Here is a 17,732-nt window from a genome sequence, read left to right as displayed (position 1 = left end):
AGAGAAGAAGGAGAGGGGAGGGGTGGAGAAGCAGATGGGCACTTCTCCTGTGTGCCCTGGCCGGGAATCGAACCCGGGACTTCTGCATGCCAGGCCGACGCTCTACCACTGAGCCAACCGGCCAGGGCTAATTTTTTTTTATTCATTTTTTAGAGAGGAGAGAGAAAGAGAGGGAGAGGGAGAGGAGAGAGAGACAGAGAGAGAAGGTGGAGAGGAACTGGAAGCATCAACTCCCATATGTGCCTTGACCAGGCAAGCCCAGGGTTTTGAACCAGCGACCTCAGCATTTCCAGGTTGACGCTTTATCCACTGCGCCACCACAGGTCAGGCTGGTTTTCTTTTTGATTAATTGCTGTAACCCTGTCCTTCAGGTGGCTGAGGGAGTTTCATATTTTCTTTAGACATCATCAGGTGCCGAAGCTCCTGCAGGACACTTTGATGCTATGTGAATTCTGCCATTTTGCTAGCACCGATATGGCTCTTGGGTCCACCACGCCATTAGAACTATTAACTCCATTCATATTAATTTTTGTTACAAATCTTACAAAGGGGGGGTGCTTCTGGGTATTTAGGTCCACATTCTATTTTAAGGCTGTGTATTCGGGTTTCATAAATTGTTCTTGGAGGCCCAATTAGCATCCCTGCCCATCTTGTAAGTGTCATGTCTTCCTCATCTTCTAGACCCCAGCTAACTGTGCCGTCTCCTACTTCTTTCTGGCCTTCTTCGAGTTCTTCCAACAGTCGAAAATTGCGAGGGACTTTTACTCCCGAGCCTGTGGCGGCTGCCATCTTGCATCGCTGTCGCTCGAAGGCCGGCCCCTTCTTCCACAAGTTTTCTGTTTCTAAGTGAACTGGCTGGACCTGCCCTGCTCCCCTCCTCCCCTTGGGTCAGGTTGACAGCTGCATTCTGTGGCTCAGACCAGCCAAGATCATGGTGAGGGCACTGAGGTCTGAACCAACAAGCTGCACACAAGGTCTGGCCCCTGCAGAGGCGCGTATGAGCTAGGGTAGGGGTCAAGGAGGTGGATGAGGGCGCTGACCTCCGCCCCAGTGCCGCCTGCACCTGCAGCAGGTGCCTGCCTTCCTCTCTCTCTGCCCTCGAGAGCACTTCCTGCTATGAACTGAGAAAGCTTGGAATGCGTACTCCTCACCCTGGCCAGGGGAGCAGTTCTGGAATTGGGGGAATGGCCATCAATTCCTGGTAGGGGAATGCTGGAGACCTCCTGGACTCCGTACTCTCTGATCTGCCCTTCTCCTCCCCTCTGCCCCTCACCCTGCTTCTGTTTCCTGCATTCTTCTGATCCGTGCTGCTCACTACACCCTTCCCCACATGGTGTTGGGCCACAGGGCAGGGGGCAGGGCAGGAAGGGCTCCTCACACTCTCGGTGAGGGCAGGGGGTCCTGGCTTTATCAGGACCTGGCAGCCATTTGGATGGGGCTGGGAGCAGCGCGAGAGTTAGGGGTCTGAGGGCTGGGCTTCCTGCTGTCCCTTCACTTCTAGACCTGGCGTCTGTTTTCTGGCCTCTTCCCTCCTTTGTTCATTCAGTAGAGGCGGCATGGTTCGTGGTTGAGAGTGCAAACTCTGGTGACTATAGCTAATTGTATTGTGTCATATAATCAAAATTTGCTAAAACAGTGGAACTTAAATGTTCTCACCAAAAAAGAAATAAGTATGTGATGCATGTATTAGCTCACTTGATGGGGGGAATCCTTTTGTAATGTATACATATATCAGATCAACATATTGTACACTTGAACTTAAAAATTTTTGTGCGACAGAGGCAGAGAGAGACAAAGAGAGGTACAGATAGAGACAGACAGACAGGAAGATGAGATGAGAAGCATCAATTCTTCGTTGCGACACCTTAGTTGTTCATTGGCTGCTTTCTCATATGTGCCTTGACGGGGAAGAGGGGTGGTGGGCTGCAGCAGAGCAAGTGACCCCTTGCTCAAGCCAGTGACCTTGGGTTCAAGCCAGTGACCTTGGGCTTCAAGCCAGTGACCTTTGGGCTCAAGCCAGCGACCATGGGGTCATGCCTATGATCCCATGCTCAAGCCAGAGACCCTGCACTCAAGCTAGTGAGCCTGCATTCAAGCCAGATGAGTCTGACGCTCTATCCACTGCACCACCGCCTAGACAAGCTACGTTTTTGTTTTTTTTTGAGAGGAAGGGAGATAGAGAGACAGACTCCCACATGCATCCTGACCGAGATCTACCACGCAACCCCCGTCTGGTGCCAATGCTTGAATCAACTGGGCTATTCTCAGCATCTGGGGCCAATGTGCAAACCAATCAAGCCACTGGCTGCAGGAGAGGAAGAGGGAGAGAAGGGGAAGAGGGAGGGGGAGAGAAGCAGATGGTTGCTTCCCATGTGTGTGCTGACAGAGGAACAAACCTGGGACGTCCGCATGCTGGACCAACACTCTATTCACTGAGCCAACTGACCATGGCCTTTAACTTGTAATTTTATTTAACAATTATATCTCATAAAATTGGGGAGGGAAAGAGTGTGGATTCTTGAGTCATATTGTTTTAGCTTGAATTTCAGTTCTGCTGTTGTTTTTTAATATGCTTCGTAATCTGTAAAATGGGTTGTTTGGAGGATTACGTGAGTTTACACACACGAAGTTGTCAGAACAATATCTGGCACACAGAGCAGGCTCAGTAAATGCTAACTGCTACATTAGGCAGTATAGTATAGTGGTGAAGAAAAACCAGACGTTCTGGGTTCGAATCCTGAGACTGCCATGTACTAACTCCGTAACATTGAAGACCTAACCGCTCTGGGGCTCAGTGTCCTCTTTCGTATAAAATGAACATGAATAGGAACGCCTACAACACAGGGTGAAATGAGCCGGCTATTAAAAAGTACCTCGTACACATAAGCATTTGATTACATTTTAGTCATAATTTTAATTTTATTCCGTTCAGTAGAGGCTCCAGGAAGGCAGAAGTTCCTGTTGGCTTTGTTCACTGCTTGTATCTCTAAGGCCCAGAGCAAAGCCTGGACACACTGTGTCGGTGACCAAGTGTCGGCTCCGTTCCACACCGTTCTTTCTCTATAAAATGTTCTCTCCACTGGCTTCTTTCTACTATATGATCCTATGTGACTTTGTCATGATTTTTTAAACCTAGTCTGTGATTTGGGGTACTGGAAATCAATTGTGAAGGTGGATCGAAGCAGGGGAGGGGGACACGTGCTAAGTGGCAGACACACAACTCGAAAGTGGCTTAAGCGAGAAAGAAGCGCGGGTCTTGAAACTGACCATCTCAGAATAAACTGCTTCAGGAATAGCTGGATCCAGGAGCTCAGAGTAAAGAACCATCAACTTCTTGTCTCCTTCCCCAGCTCTCGACTATACTGTCCCCCACGTTGGCTCCAGTTGGAGGCAGGGCCTGCCCTCATGGTGCCCCTGGCAGACTCATGTTCACAGCTCACCAGAGTAGCCATCCCAGCAGAGGGAAAGCTTCTTTCCTGACAGCAAGTCCTGGGACCAACTCTCAGTGTGTCACATGTGCATACTTGCACCGATTGCTGCAACAAGGGGCTGGCTGGGCCTGGGTCATGTGCCCACCATGGGAGTGTCAGCCTCTGAGAGAGGGAATGGAAAATTCCCCAAAGGAAGATAAATATGTAAAAATAAATTATGTAGAAAGGAAGAATGGGTGGGCAGGTGGAAACGACAGATGGCAACTACACCCCAAGCCACACTCTTATCTCCTCATCCTTTTACCTTTTGACCAGCTGACAATCTTTGCTCAATAGTAACGGCCCTGCCTGACCTATGGTGGCACAGTGGATAAAGCATTGACCTGGAACGCTGAGGTTGCTGGTTCAATATCCTGGGCTTGCCTGGTCAAGGCACATATGGGAGTTGATGCTTCCTGCTCCTACCCTCTTTCTCTCTCCCTTCTCTCTCTCTCTGCTCTGTCTACAATGAATAAATGAAATCTTTTTTTTTTTTTTTTTACAGAGTCAGAGAGAGAGATAAAGAAGGACAGACAGGAACAGAGAGAGATGAGAAGCATCAATCATCAGTTTTTCATTGCGACATCTTAGTTTTCATTGATTGCTTTCTCATATGTGCCTTGACCAGGGGGCCACAGCAGTCAGAGTAACCCCTTGCTCAAGCCAGCGACCTTGGGTCCAAGCTGGTGAGCTTTTGCTCAAACCAGATGAGCCTGCACTCAAGCTAGTGACCTCGGGATCTTGAGCCTGAGTCTCTTCCACATCCCAGTCCGACGCTCTATCCACTGCGCCACTACCTGGTCAGGCAATAAATAAAATCTTAAAATAAATACATAAATAAATAAATAAATAAATAAATAAATAAATAATAGTAACTGCCCTTCCCAGTTTCCAGATCACCAAAGCACACGTTCCTGTGCTCTCTCATTCTCTGTGAGGAAGGTATTGTTATGCCCATTTTCCAGGTGAAGAAATAAAGGCCATCCTGACCAGGTGATGGCGCAGTGGATAGAGCATCGACCTGGGATGCTGAGGGCTCAGGTTCAAAACCCTGAGGTTGCAAGCTTGGGCACGGGATCATAAAGATGATCCAATGAACAACTGATGTGCCATAACTACAAGTTGATGCTTCTCATCTCTCTCCCTTCTTGTCTGTCTGTCCCTGTCTCTCTTTCTCTCTCCCTAAAAAAGTAAAATAAAAATAAAGGCAAAAACATGCCTTGCCCTGGTCTCCCAGGGAGTTACAGACGGCCCTCCTTTGTCTTATTCTCTCTGGTTTCACGTAAAGGTCCAGTCTTCTCAGATAGGTGGCGCCCTGAGGCAGAGACCACAGTTTCCACGCCTCTGGATTCAGCCCCTACTTCTGTCTTCCCCTCTCCTACCCAGACGCACCACTTCAATGCAGAGACCTGGAAGGAGTCAACGTTGTTCGTTGTTCGTAACAACATTGCCAACAGGACCCAGGTGTCTGACCAGGCGGGGGAGGCTTGAGGTCGGCAGAAGCCCCTGTGGGTTTGGGAAGGGCCAGAAGGTGTAGAAAAGCTGAAAGGCTAAGAGACTAGCATCTCGGTGTTAACGTAGGTGGGAATAGGATGGGACAGTCCTTTATAGCCACACAGGGAAGAAGTCACCTATGAGAGAAGGAGGACCTGAAGGAGAAACAAAGCCAGCTTTTTAAAGGGGGGGGGGCGCTCTAAGCAGAGGAAACAGCAGGTACAAAGAAAGGCCCTCCCTGTGGTGGAGTCTCCTAGTGTTCACAGGGCAGCTGGCAGGCTACAGAGAACAGCCGAGGTCGCTGGGAGGGGTCATGAGGACCTTTAAACCCCTGGAAGGGTGTTTGCTTTTACTCAGAGTGAACTGAGGTGCCATGGGAATCGGTGAATAAATAGCCTACTAGGACCCAGGACCAAAACTGAGGCAAGAGGAAGAAAAGCAGGTCGGCAGACATTTATACGTGGTACTCCTTCTTATATATGAATAAGACAGTGCAGAAAATATAAGCAGCGAGTGAGTCCATTCCTGGGGAGCGCACTGTCCTCTCACCTAGGGGTTCCCCTGCAGTGGCAGGACGAGCAAAGGGATATGGTGGCCAGAGGGGGCTGGCACTCCATGGAAGCTGCCAGGGGAAGGCCCTGGCATTGGAGTCGGGCCCAGTGTCAACCTGGGAGCTTGGAGCTGCTGAAGGGCCTGGTGTCCATCCAGGGCCTGCCTGTCTCCCTCGGACACCTGGCATGGCCTGGCCTGCGGCTCAGCCCAGGGTCTGTCTTCATTTGGAGGCCCGACACAGCATCAGCCGGCCTGGGAGGCGAGTCTCACCTGGTGGTCCTCAGACCTGTGACTGTTCACGCCATGGCCCAGGCTCCCTGAGATTTCTGCTTCGGCCCAAATTCTGGTCCAGTGTACATATCTGGGTCATCAGGCCCTTTCTGCCCATGGCCCTCTTGTATTTATTAATGCCAACTATCATTTCTTGAGAGCTTCCTTGTGGCCTTATACTACTAATCATAGCTCTACTAATCATAGCTAAAACCTACAGTCTTATAACATGTCAGGCCCTGTTCTGAGGTCACTGAATCCTCTAAATTGTCTCATGAGTTTATATAATTTTTTTTTTTTTTTTTTTTTTTTACAGAGACAGAGAGTCAGAGAGAGAGGGATAGACAGACAGGAATGGAGAGAGATGAGAAGCATCAAGCATCAGTTTTTCATTGCAACACCTTAGTTGTTCATTGATTGCTTTCTCATATGTGCCTTGACCACGGGCCTTCAGCAGATCAAGTAACTCCTTGCTCAAGCCAATGACCTTGGGTCCAAGCTGGTGGCGCTGGCGACCTCGGGTTTTGAAACCTGGGTCCTCCGCATCCCAGTCCGATGCTCTATCCACTGCGCCACCGCCTGGTCAGGCTGAGTTTATAATAATTTGCCTCGTGTTATAGATCAGTGGTCCTCAACCTTTTTTGGGCCACGGACCAGTTTAATGTCAGAAAATATTTTCACGGACCGACCTTTAGGGTGGGATGGATAAATGCACAAAATAAAATTATGCAACTGGCGTAAAAACTGTGGTATTTTAAAATATAATTGTCAAACTTATGAGACAAGCGTCAAGAGTGAGTCTTAGACGGATATAACAGAGGGAATCTGGTCTTTTTTTTTTTTTTTTTTTTTTTTTTGTATTTTTCTGAAGCTAGAAACGGGAGAGACAGTCAGACAGACTCCCGCATGCGCCTGACTGGAATCCACCCGGCACGCCCACCAGGGGGCGACGCTCTGCCCACCAGGGGGCGATGCTCTGCCCCTCTGGGGCGTCGCTCTGTTGGGACCAGAGCCACTTTAGCGCCTGAGGCAGAGGCCAAGGAGCCATCCCCAGTACCCGGGCCATCTTTGCTCCAATGGAGCCTCGGCTGCGGGAGGGGAAGAGAGAGACAGAGAGGAAGGAGAGGGGGAGTGGTGGAGAAGCAGATGGGCGCTTCTCCTGTGTGCCCTGGCCGGGAATCAAACCCGGGACTTCTGCATGCCAGGCCGACGCTCTACCACTGTGGTCATTTTTTAAAAATAAAACATCGTTCACTGACCAGGCTGTGGCGCAGTGATAGAGCGTTGGACTGGGATGTGGAGGACCCAGGTTCGAGACCCCAAGGTCGCCAGCTTGAGCACGGGCTCATCTGGTTTGAGCAAAAGCTCACCAGCTTGGACCCAAGGTCACTGGCTTGAGCAAGGGGTTACTCGGTCTGCTGAAGGCCCGTGGTCAAGGCACATATGAGAAAGCAATTAATGAAGGTCTTGCAATGAAAAACTGATGATTGATGCTTCTCATCTCCATTCTTTTTTTTTTTTTTTTTTTTCTTTTCATTTTTCTGAAGCTGGAAACAGGGAGAGACAGTCAGACAGACTCCCGCATGCGCCCGACCGGGATCCACCCAGCACGCCCACCAGGGGGCGACGCTCTGCCCACCAGGGGGCGATGCTCTGCCCATCTGGGCGTCGCCATGTTGCGACCCTCCTGGGTGTCACCATATTGCAACCAGAGCCACTCTAGCGCCTGGGGCAGAGGCCACAGAGCCATCCCCAGCGCCCGGGCCATCTTTTGCTCCAATGGAGCCTTGGCTGCAGGAGGGGAAGAGAGAGACAGAGAGGAAGGCGCGGCGGAGGGGTGGAGAAGCAAATGGGCGCTTCTCCTATGTGCCCTGGCCGGGAATCGAACCCGGGTCCTCCGCACGCTAGGCCGACGCTCTACCGCTGAGCCAACCGGCCAGGGCTCTCCATTCTTGTCTGTCTGTCCCTATCTGTCCTTCTCTCTGACTCTCTCTCTGTCCCTGTAAAAATTTAAAAAAAGAAAACAAAAAAAACCAAAAAATAAAATAAAACATCGTTCAGACTTAAATATAAATAAAACGGAAATAATGTAAGTTATTTATTCTTTCTCTGCAGACCAGTACCAAATGGCTCACGGACCGATACCGGTCCACGGCCCGTGGGTTGGGGACCACTGTTATAGAAGATAAAACTGAGGCACAGAGAGGTTAAGTGACCTGCCTAAGATCATGCAGCTACTCAGGGGCAGTGCCAGCTGTTTGTGTGCATAACTGTCACGGCAGTCCTGTCCAGCTGTTTGTGTGCATAACTGTCACGGCAGTCCTGTCCAGCTGTTTGTGTGCATAACTGTCACGGCAGTCCTGTCCAGCTGTTTGTGTGCATAACTGTCACGGCAGTCCTGTCCAGCTGTTTGTGTGCATAACTGTCACGGCAGTCCTGTCCAGCTGTTTGTGTGCATAACTGTCACGGCAGTCCTGTCCAGCTGTTTGTGTGCATAACTGTCACGGCAGTCCTGTCCAGCTGGTCTCAGGTCTCTACCCTCCTGGGAGAGGAGCCAAGCTCCGGGAGATCTTGCCAGAGTCACACTGGGAAGTGTCGGAGCTGTGAAGGTTGTGTGGGTCTGTCTGACTCCCGATGGAACCCTGACCCATGACGCTCTGCACCCTCCCGAGCTCTCCTTCACTCGTGGGCTGAGAGGCGGCCTCACTTCACAGATGGAGAAGCTGAAGCACGGAGCATCTGACATCTGAGCACCTCGTCAAGAGGATGCACAAGGGAAAGGGCAGAGCAGAGCTGGGACTCAACCGGGGACTTTTCAGACCCCGACTGGTGCTTTTCCCCTGTGGCCCTCCTCCTGGGCTCTGAACTCTTCCTTCGGGGCACTCAGCAAGCCTGGACTCCCAGCGTCTCCTCCCACCCTGTGCGGCTCTGTCTTCCTGTCCCTGTGTCTGTGCGGTGTTTACACAGAACACCCAGCGATGACTATCTTGTCTATGGAGGCCAGCCCCCCACCCCTTCCTCTCAGTCCTTCCCAGGTACCCCCCGTGGCCTTACAGGGAAAAGAGAGATAGGACCTCTTCCCAGTGCCAAGCTCACCCTCCCAGGGTCAAAGGTGAGTGGGAGGGAGTAGAAAGAAATCCTGAGCCTGACCTGTGGTGGTGCAGTGGATAAAGTGCCGACCTGTAGCACTGAGGTCTCCGGTTTGAAACCCTGGGCTTGCCTGGTCAGAGCACAGGGGAGTTGATGTTTCCTACTCTCCCTCCCTTCATTCTCTCCCATCTCTAAAATGAGTAAGATCTTTTCTTTAAAAAAAAAGAAAAGAAAAAGAAGAGCTGACCAGGTGGTGGCGCAGTGGATAGAGCGTCAGACTGGGATGCAGAAGACCCAGGTTCGAGACCCCGAGGTTGCCAGCTTGAGCACGGGCTCATTTGGTTTGAGCAAGGCTCACTAGCTTGGACCCAAGGTCGCTGGCTCGAGCAAGGGGTTACTCGGTCTGCTATAGCCCCACGGCCAAGGCACCTATGAGAAAGCAGTCAATGAACAACTAAGGTGTCGCAATGAAAAACTGATGATTGATGCTTCTCACCTCTCTGCCTTCCTGTCTGTCTGTCCCTGTCTATCCCTCTCTCTGACTCTCGCTCTGTCTCTGTAAAAAACAAAAACAAAAACATAGAAAGAAATCCTGCTACATCCTAGTTATGGTGTGGGGTTGGGTGTCTGTGGACAATGAAAGAGATCCAGTGATCGTGGGGCTCCAGGCGACATCCACCCCCACTCCCCTGCGGGGTGCCTGGTCTCGGGGTGTGGGAGACTCGGAGATGTGGCCCAGGCTGCAGCCCACCTAAGCCCCCCAGCCTTCCTGCCCTCACCAAAGGCCATCTTGGTTTCACCTCAGGATCAGTTCCAAGTCTCAAAGGTGACGTTATCCCAGGGCCCAGGGACTTCCCTCAGCAGCCTGAAAACGGGGGACTTGCGTTCCAGTCTCCATTCTGTCACTGATCTACTGGGTGATCTTCAATAAGATTTCCCCCTCCCAGACTCCATCCTGATGTCACATCTGAAGCTGCTAACTTCTGTTTCCTGTGCTCAGGATTCCCGAGTAACCCCATGGAGTGCCCCACAGGGTCTGAGCTGTGTCAGGGCTTGAGAAATAATCAGAAAACTGGTGGGTAGTTCTTTTTCTTTTTAAAAATCATCTAGGTTTTCATTCTCTGCACCATAATAGTGGCAGCCTTTGAAAACTGCTGTCACGTTTCAGTGAGGCTAGTGACTCACTTGTGGTCACCAGGAGGGCCAGCTGCACACGGCAGTCCACAACTGAGGGCCCTTGGCTTCCTTTCCCACAGTCCTCACCCCTCACTACATCCCTTCCATTTCCTGCTGGCCCCAGCCCAAGCCTCAGCCCACCAGCCAAGACCCACTTGTGGAAACTGAGGCCCAGGTAGGCAGAGATGGACCCAGGCCCATCCTCCAACGATACAGACAGAGGCTGGCACTGCCCTCCCTCACCCTCCGGCTTCTCGCCAAGGATCTGCTAAGCTCTGCAGCCCAGGGCCATGCTCCAATGCCCCTCTTCCATCCTCAGCACCTGCTGGAGCCTTGGTCAGAGTGGGAGAAGGCTGACGGTGAGACCTCAGGGCTCAGGCTGAGGGATGCAGGTCCCAGACCTGCTGCTCCCCTGGGCAGCTTGCAGATCAGTGGCCACGAGCAGACCCTACATGAGTGGTGGAGGGCAGACTGTTGGGTGACTTATTACAAACCTGCTGTTGTTAGCTGCTGGGGAGACATCAGTGCACAAAATGGGCAAAAATTCCCACCCTGTGGAACCCATATCCTAGTACATGGAGAGAGACAAAAAATAAATAAGAAAATGTTAAATATCTAGCCTGGCCTATGGTTGCTCAGTGGATAGAGTGTCGACCTGGAACGCTGAGGTCACCGGTTTGAAACTCTGGGCTTGCCAGGTCAAGGCACAGATGAGAAGCAGCTATTATGAGTTGATGCTTCCTGCTCCTCTGCCCTTTTCTTCCTCTTTCTCTCCTTCTCCAAAATCAATAAATAAAATCTTTTTTAAAAAAAGAAAATGTTAAATATCTAAATATATTACACATCTAAAATGCTATGTAGAAAAATAAATGCAGGAAAGAGGAAAGATAGAACCAGGGCCAGGGTTGCATTTTCTAGTAGGGTGGTCAGTGCAGACCCTAGTTGAGAAGGTGTCATCTGAACAGAGATCGTAAAGAGAGAGCAAGTGCCACAGATAGCTGGAAGAAGGGTGTTCTAGGAGAAGGGAGAGCAAGTGCAAATGCCCTGGGGCAGGAGCATGCCTGGCATGTGCTAGAAGCAACTAGCCATCCAGTATGGCAAGAGTGGTATGAGTGAGGGTAAAGTAAGCAAGATAAACAAAGGTTAAATGCCCATGGGAGACAACCTTCATGGCAGGAAAGAGTAAGCCATTCAGAAAGGAAGCCTCTGGCAAGGCTCATAGGCACAGAGAAGGCAGCAAGGTCATTGTAGGCAGAGACCAGTTCGTGCAAAGACAAAGAAGTATGAGTTGGCCCATCGCATCCAGGCATGACGCTCCAGGGGCTGGCGCAGGAACAGAGAGGGAGTGAGGGGTGAGGCTGGAGGAGTCAGCTTACAGCCAGACTGAGAAGGGCGGAGAAGCAGCAAGGGATGGGAGGTGTCAGGGAACACTGCGAGAAGTTTGGGAGGGCCCAGCGATTTGGGCCAGAGAGCAGGAGATGGGATCAAGGTTTGAGAGGTCTGGAGTGGCTGTGATCAGGGAGTGAGTGGGGTGGACATGCCTCTAGGATGGTGGCAGGACATAGGGATGTGAGGGAAATCAGCCAGGACATCTGTCTGTCCTCACCATGAGCCTCAGGCTATGTAGAAACCCCCAGCAGGGAGCCCACGTGCATGGGATGTGGCAGAATGCGCTGCCACCACCTGGGGGCACTGCAGGGAAAACCAGTCTGGGCTAGGCAGCTGCCAGCCTCTCTTCCTTTCCCTTCTCCTCCAGCGGTCCTCCCGGGTTGCTCCCTGGCTGGCGCTGGTACTTCCCTGGTGGCTGGTGCCAGGCTGCCCAGGCTGGGCTGAGGAGGCAGGGGAGGAAGAGGAAGCCCCTTGGTTTCTGTCTCACCGCAGGGACCCAGCAGGGAAACCCCACAGGTCCCAAAAGGAAAGTGGCAGCAGCCAGCCTCGCGGAAGACCAAGAAACCCCCATCTTCTCTCCGAAGATGGGAAATCCAGGGTGGGGCTTAAGGTGGGGCCGTGCTGGAAGAGAGGTGGCCTGCGGGTGACGGAACCCAGCCTTGACAGATGTCTACAGAGCAGAAACACCAGAACTATTCTAGAACTCGGCTGAGCCCTGACCCTGACCTCACAAACCCCAGCCTGGCCACAGGCTGAGCCCTGACCCTGGTCATCAACTGAGTCACAGGCTCAGTCAGAACCTCAACCGCAGGCCGAGCCTTCGGTATTGGACTGAGCCCAACGCTAACTCGTCCCAACCAGAGCCCTCGGGTCCTTGATAGCTCCGACCCCAAACACAGAGACTGGATGTTGACCCCAGATGAAGCTTGAGTTCGACCACTCCCTGATCCTGATTATAGAATGACCTATTATATAAGATCTGACTCTGGAGAGAGACCGAGCTCTTGGCCCTGAATGAAACTTCTCATCCAGCCCTGATCCTGGCTACAGACTGAGCCCTGACTGAGCCCAGATGGAGACCCCTCTGCCCCATACAAAGCCCCGCTCCAGCCTCCCAGGGAGATCCCACTTCCCTTTCAGTCCCTTCCTCAGCCATCGGGTAAACCAGGAGAGAGGAAGACCCCCAAGTCCCCTCCGATGGGCAGTCTTCTTACCTGGCCTTTCCATCTTTTGAAAGACAGTAGGCTGGTGATGGCATTTGAATGATAATGACCAAGCAGAGAAGCAGGAGGGGACTCAAGTCTCGGGGACCTACCAGCAAATAGGCAGGGTGGCTCACCTAAGGGTGGGGAAGGGAGGGGAAGACTGGCCCAGGGGGCTCAGCAGGGGTCAGCAGCGCGGAGTAACCCAAACCCCAGCTTCCCGCCATCCCTCACCGCACCTCCCCCCCACTCTGGGAAGGGAAATCACATTTCCCCATTTTAGCGAGGGGCTGTGTGGAGGGAAGACTGAGTTAAAGCAAAGCTGAAAGTATAAGCAGGACGGAAAGTGAAACCGGCAGTCCGGTATAAGACGCCCCCGAGCCGGGAGATGGCTGGTCACAGAGGCTGGGCCCTGCCATGGGCCAGAAGGCAGGCGACCTTGGCTGGCGTGAGTTTGAGGCCAGGGCTCGGGGCGCAGGGGTGGGAGGCTTGGCCGAGCCTGGGCGGAGAGGATGGGAGAGCTTGACTTGTGTGGATGGGAGTGGAGGTCTGAGGGCAACCACTTGGCAGGGACGAAGGATACAGGACAGAGCGGACTAGAGGGTAGGAGTGAGGCTGGCGTGAGTGGGGGAAGAGGGGTTGGACAGATGAGGGGGTTCCATGGGCCGGGCAAAAGGTGAGACAGGTGGGCCGGCATGGACGGAGGGCAGGAGCAGAGGGCTGGTGGTTCAGGCAGGGCTGGGCAGGATGGGATGCCCTGACTGGCATGCATGGGGACAGCTGGACACGCAGATGGACGGGGACCAGGGCCTGGCAGAGAAATGAAGAGCTTGGCTGGGGTGAGCGAGCAAAGGCCAGACAGCTGGGCTGGGAACTGGGGCTGGCTAGAGGAGGAGCAGCAGGAAGGACTGGCAAGAGTGGGGGGCTGCCGCCAAGAGCCAGCCCTCTAACAGGGTCAGGCGTCTCTAGCTCGGGGCTTGGGAGGAGGTCTAGTCTGCAGTCAGTGACTGAAGGACTCAGAGGCTGGAACCAGAGCCGATGGCAGGGTCAGAGCAGGGACCAAGGACTGAAGGATGGAGATCGAACCTTCAAAGGGTCCAAGACTGTCTGCAGAGATTAGGGAGAAGACAAGGCAGAGTCTGGGGGCTCCTGAGCTCAGCAGGAAGCGGAGGGTCACTAGGAAGTGACAGTCCAATTCTGGGTGGACAATGCCCACCGGAGACTGGGGCATCCACTCTCCGCAGCACAGAGCTGGGAAGAACCCCCACTCCGCCCAGAGTCTCCAGGATGCCAGAGTGGCTCCTGAGTCATGGAGTCTGGACATTAGAGAGCCAGGCACTGCCCAGCCCCTCTGGAAGTCCATGGGGGGAGTGGACCTACCCAGAAACTCCCTCCTGGCCTTTACTGAGAGGACATTTCGAGGGGCAGCGCGCAGGGTTAGAGACGGAGAACAGACAGGGGTGAGCCGTGGCGAGGAGGGCAAGCAGGACAGACTTAGACGCAGTGGCCCGTTTTGCTCTGTGTTTCGAGGAGAATTATGTAACTTCCGTGATTGCTAGATTTCCTCTGCCCGGGGGAGAAACTGCTGAACGCTGCTCCTGCCCTGCTGCCCCCCTTCCTTTCATTCAGGAAACGCAGGGCAGGAAGCACTTGCAGAAATCAGCAGGTCCGGCTCCCCCATTGTAAGGCTGGGAGCCTGAGGCACAGAGAAATGAGAGGTGACTTGCTAAGAAACAGAGGCCCTGCCTCCTGGTCCAGGTCCTCCTCCCCCTCTTGGCACCCCTGTCCCTTCCTCACTGCAGAATGACCCACCTGCCTTGGTAGAGGCTGGACCAGCCTGCCCTTCTGACTCCCTGGGAAAGAGCCGCCAGCATTGCCCGCCACCCTGGGGGCGACTTCCGGCCATCAGAGCGGCCTGGCCAAGCCCGAGGAATCCTCGGCAGAGCAGAGTGTCCCCGCTCCAGGGGAGGCGGCCGCCTCCCCAGGGTTCCCTGGGGGAAATTCACAGGCTCTGCCTTCGGGTGGATCTGGAACCCAGTCCTGATTCCCTCTCCCACCAACTGGGTACCTTGGCAAGTCAACCTCGCTGAGCCTCCCTCTCCTCATCAGCAGAATGGGAGGAATAAATCATAGCACCCAAGCTGGCACGTAGAGCTGTGCAGTCAGTTCACTGAAAAAGACCCTTCGCCAGGGGAGTTAGTCAGCGGGGAGGGGGCTGAAACCCAGCCCGAGACCTTCCTGCCAAGCAGAACACTGTGCAGGGCAGGGCTGCGTCCGCCCCGGGAAGGGCACCTTCCTTTCAGCCAAGTGGAGGAGCCGGCCTGCTGCTTCAATACCTTCCATCCCATTCGTGGTTTGGAGGCATCAGTGAGATGATACAAAGTGCTTGCCTTTAGCCCGGGCTCAGAAAAGGCACTGTTCCCTTCCTGCTTCTCAAGTTGCCCCCACCCCCATCTTGCCCACCCTCTCCCCATCTCTCCAGGGCTGGGCCTTTTGCTGCTCTCCTTGCTCCTGGCTCAAGCTGGTGTCTGGGGATTCCCGAGGCCCCCAGGGAGGGCCCCCCTGAGCCTGCAGGAGTTGCAGGAGGAATTCAAGGTCAGCCTGCACCTTGCCAGGAAGCTGCTCTCCGAGGTTCGGGCCCAGGCCCACCGCTTTGTGAGTTTCCCTGACGCCGCCGGCTCTGGGGATGGGCTGATAGATCCCTGGTCCCGTCTGGCCCCCACTAACAGACCTTGTCCTCCAGGCCGAGTCTCACTTGCCAGGAGTGAACCTGGACCTCCTGCCCCTGGGGGAGCAGCTCCCCAATGTTTCCCTGACCTTCTGGGCCTGGCGCAGCCTCTCCGTGAGTGGGGGCTGGCGGGGCGGGGCAGGAAGTCGGCAATAAGGCTGAACTGGGGGGGATAGTGACGAAGGCAGGGATTGAAGACTGGAGTTGAGGGTAAATTAAGAGAGAATCTGGGGCAGGTTGAGTAAGTCACTGGCTATAAGGATGAAGAGGAATAAAGAAACGGAGTTAGGAAGAAGACAAGAGGTGGGGCTGGGCATGGAGGGGGGATGGGAACAGAATGAGATCAGGGATAGACAGCGGTATGGAGCAGGGATGTGCGTGGAGACCAGTCGGCAACAGGAAGAAGGTTGGGGTGAGAGTGAAGGGAGGATGGATGGGAAGTGCCAGTGAGGATGGGGGACGGGGTGGGGCGGGGCAGACTGGAGATGGAGTCTAGGGATGATGACAGCTGCTTGGCTCGGACACACGGACTGACTGAGGAGGGCTAGGGTTGGGATTCGGGATGGAGACGGGGATAGGAAAGAGTGGGGACACGCTGAAAACAAGGGAGGACGTGGAGACAGGACGAGGTGGTGGAGAAAGGAGTCAACTGGGGTCGTGGATAGAGGGGAATGAGACCAGGGAGATGGAGCCGGGATGGACACGAGTTCGGGCGGGCGTGGGACCGGAAAGGCGGCTAGGACAGAAGACAGGACAGCAAAGACAGCGGAGACCGGCCTGGTGGCCTGCGGAGGGAGGGGAGAGGGCAATGAAGTTGAGAATGAGAGGGTATTTTAATGGAACAGGAACTGGAATTCGGGATGAGAATGGAACCCAGAGAGACGTGGGGTTGGGTTTGAAGTGGGCCACCCTTGGCCCACGGACCTTTCTTGACCCCTGCCCTCTGCTCCCACAGGACCCAGAGCGACTGTTCTTCCTCTCCACGACACTTCGCCCCTTCCAAGCCCTGCTGGGAGGGCCAGGGAGCCCGGGGAGCTGGGCCAGCTCAGAGAGGGTGCAGCTGCGGGCCATAAGGCTGGACCTCCGGGACTTGCTGCGGCATCTTCGCTTCCAGGTAGAGTGCCCACCCACTCTCCTTGGCCCCCAGAGACCAAAACTGAGGGTCACCGGCTCCCTTTTGAAAATACTCCCATGTCCACAGGTGGGGTCAGTCTGGAGGGAGATGTTCTAGATCATCCGTGTTTTTCAATCACCAGTCCGCGGACTGCTGCCGGTCCACCAGAAATTTTGTGCCAGTCCACAAAAAGTTAACCACCCTGATGTTGTAGGAAGATTTTAGACTCTGTAATCTTGAAAAACACTGCTGTAAATCCCTTGTATGTGTGAAAGGTGTGTGTGTGTGTGTGTAGCTGCACCAAACCCTGGTCCTACCCCCCTGGACCTCTGTCTGCTCTTGGGGTCTCGGTCTCAAGTGAGAGCACCACCTGGTATCAGCAGGGCCAATGAGAACGTTGGTTTCCCTCTCCCTGGCATTTGTTGACATCACCAGGTTCTCCTGAACACTTCAAAGGGAAATAAGAGTTTTACCTTTACTAAAAGGAGAATCGAAAATGCAAGCCACAGAAAACCTAGCTATATCACTTTTCTGTCCATTTCTGATCCGAAGACAACCCTTAAGAAAGGAATTCCCAGAACCCCAAATGCCCAGAGCAGGCCTGGGTGAGCGAGCCAGCTCCTGCCAGGAGCATCACCTCGCTCTGTCACTTCCACTTTCTTGAAGCACAAACTCAGGCAGGACACATGAAATGATGACACAGTGGAAGATCTGAATAGGGGTTGTCCAGGGAAACCATGACTTCGTGGTCTCTGATGTCATTCGGGGAGAAAGGGTTCTCAGCGCCTCAGCCGGACCATTTTCTGACCCACCGGCCTCTCCCTGCAGGTGCTGGCTGCAGGACTCCACCTCCCTGAGGACGAGGAGGAGGAGAAGGAGAATCGGGAGGGGAAGGGGCTTCTCCCAGGGACTCTGGGCAGCCCCTCGCAGGGGTCAGCCCCGGTGTCCTGGCCCCAGCTCCTCTACAACTACCGGCTGCTGCACTCCTTGGAGCTCGTCTTGTCTCGGGCCGTGCGGGACTTGCTGCTGCTCTCCCAGGCTAAGAGCCCCGTCCAGGCCTGGGCTGCCCAACACCGGCTGGCTCCCAGCCCTGAGGGAGTGATCTCTTAACCCTTTCCCTCACTGTTAGGGCTTTAGGACTAGAGTCTGGGCCAACAGGACAGCCACCAGCTCCCTGCCTTAGACAACGCAGGACTCCACCAACCTCCCCCCCCAGACCCTACCCGATAACTTAAGGCCCCTCCAGC

General features: G+C 53.9%; 1 protein-coding gene and 1 pseudogene across 1 annotated transcript; one reads left to right on the top strand and one right to left on the bottom strand.

The window, feature by feature from the left end:
* Positions 1-345: 345 nt before the first annotated feature.
* Positions 346-799, bottom strand: LOC136336601 (ubiquitin-conjugating enzyme E2 variant 1-like; annotated as a pseudogene).
* Positions 800-13,026: 12,227 nt separating this feature from the next.
* On the top strand, positions 13,027-17,667 carry IL27 (interleukin 27). Its single transcript, XM_066275564.1, is given in 6 exon segments — positions 13,027-13,091; positions 15,126-15,298; positions 15,387-15,485; positions 16,327-16,485; positions 17,314-17,539; positions 17,542-17,667. Coding segments are annotated over 6 exon segments (726 nt in total). The 5' UTR covers positions 13,027-13,060; the 3' UTR covers positions 17,580-17,667.
* Positions 17,668-17,732: the final 65 nt, after the last annotated feature.

Source organism: Saccopteryx bilineata, chromosome 4 (assembly GCF_036850765.1).
Source record: "Saccopteryx bilineata isolate mSacBil1 chromosome 4, mSacBil1_pri_phased_curated, whole genome shotgun sequence".
Lineage (NCBI taxonomy): Eukaryota > Metazoa > Chordata > Mammalia > Chiroptera > Emballonuridae > Saccopteryx > Saccopteryx bilineata.
The sequence above is the reverse complement of the archived record's forward strand: the minus strand, read 5'-3'. Positions and strand labels throughout refer to the sequence as shown.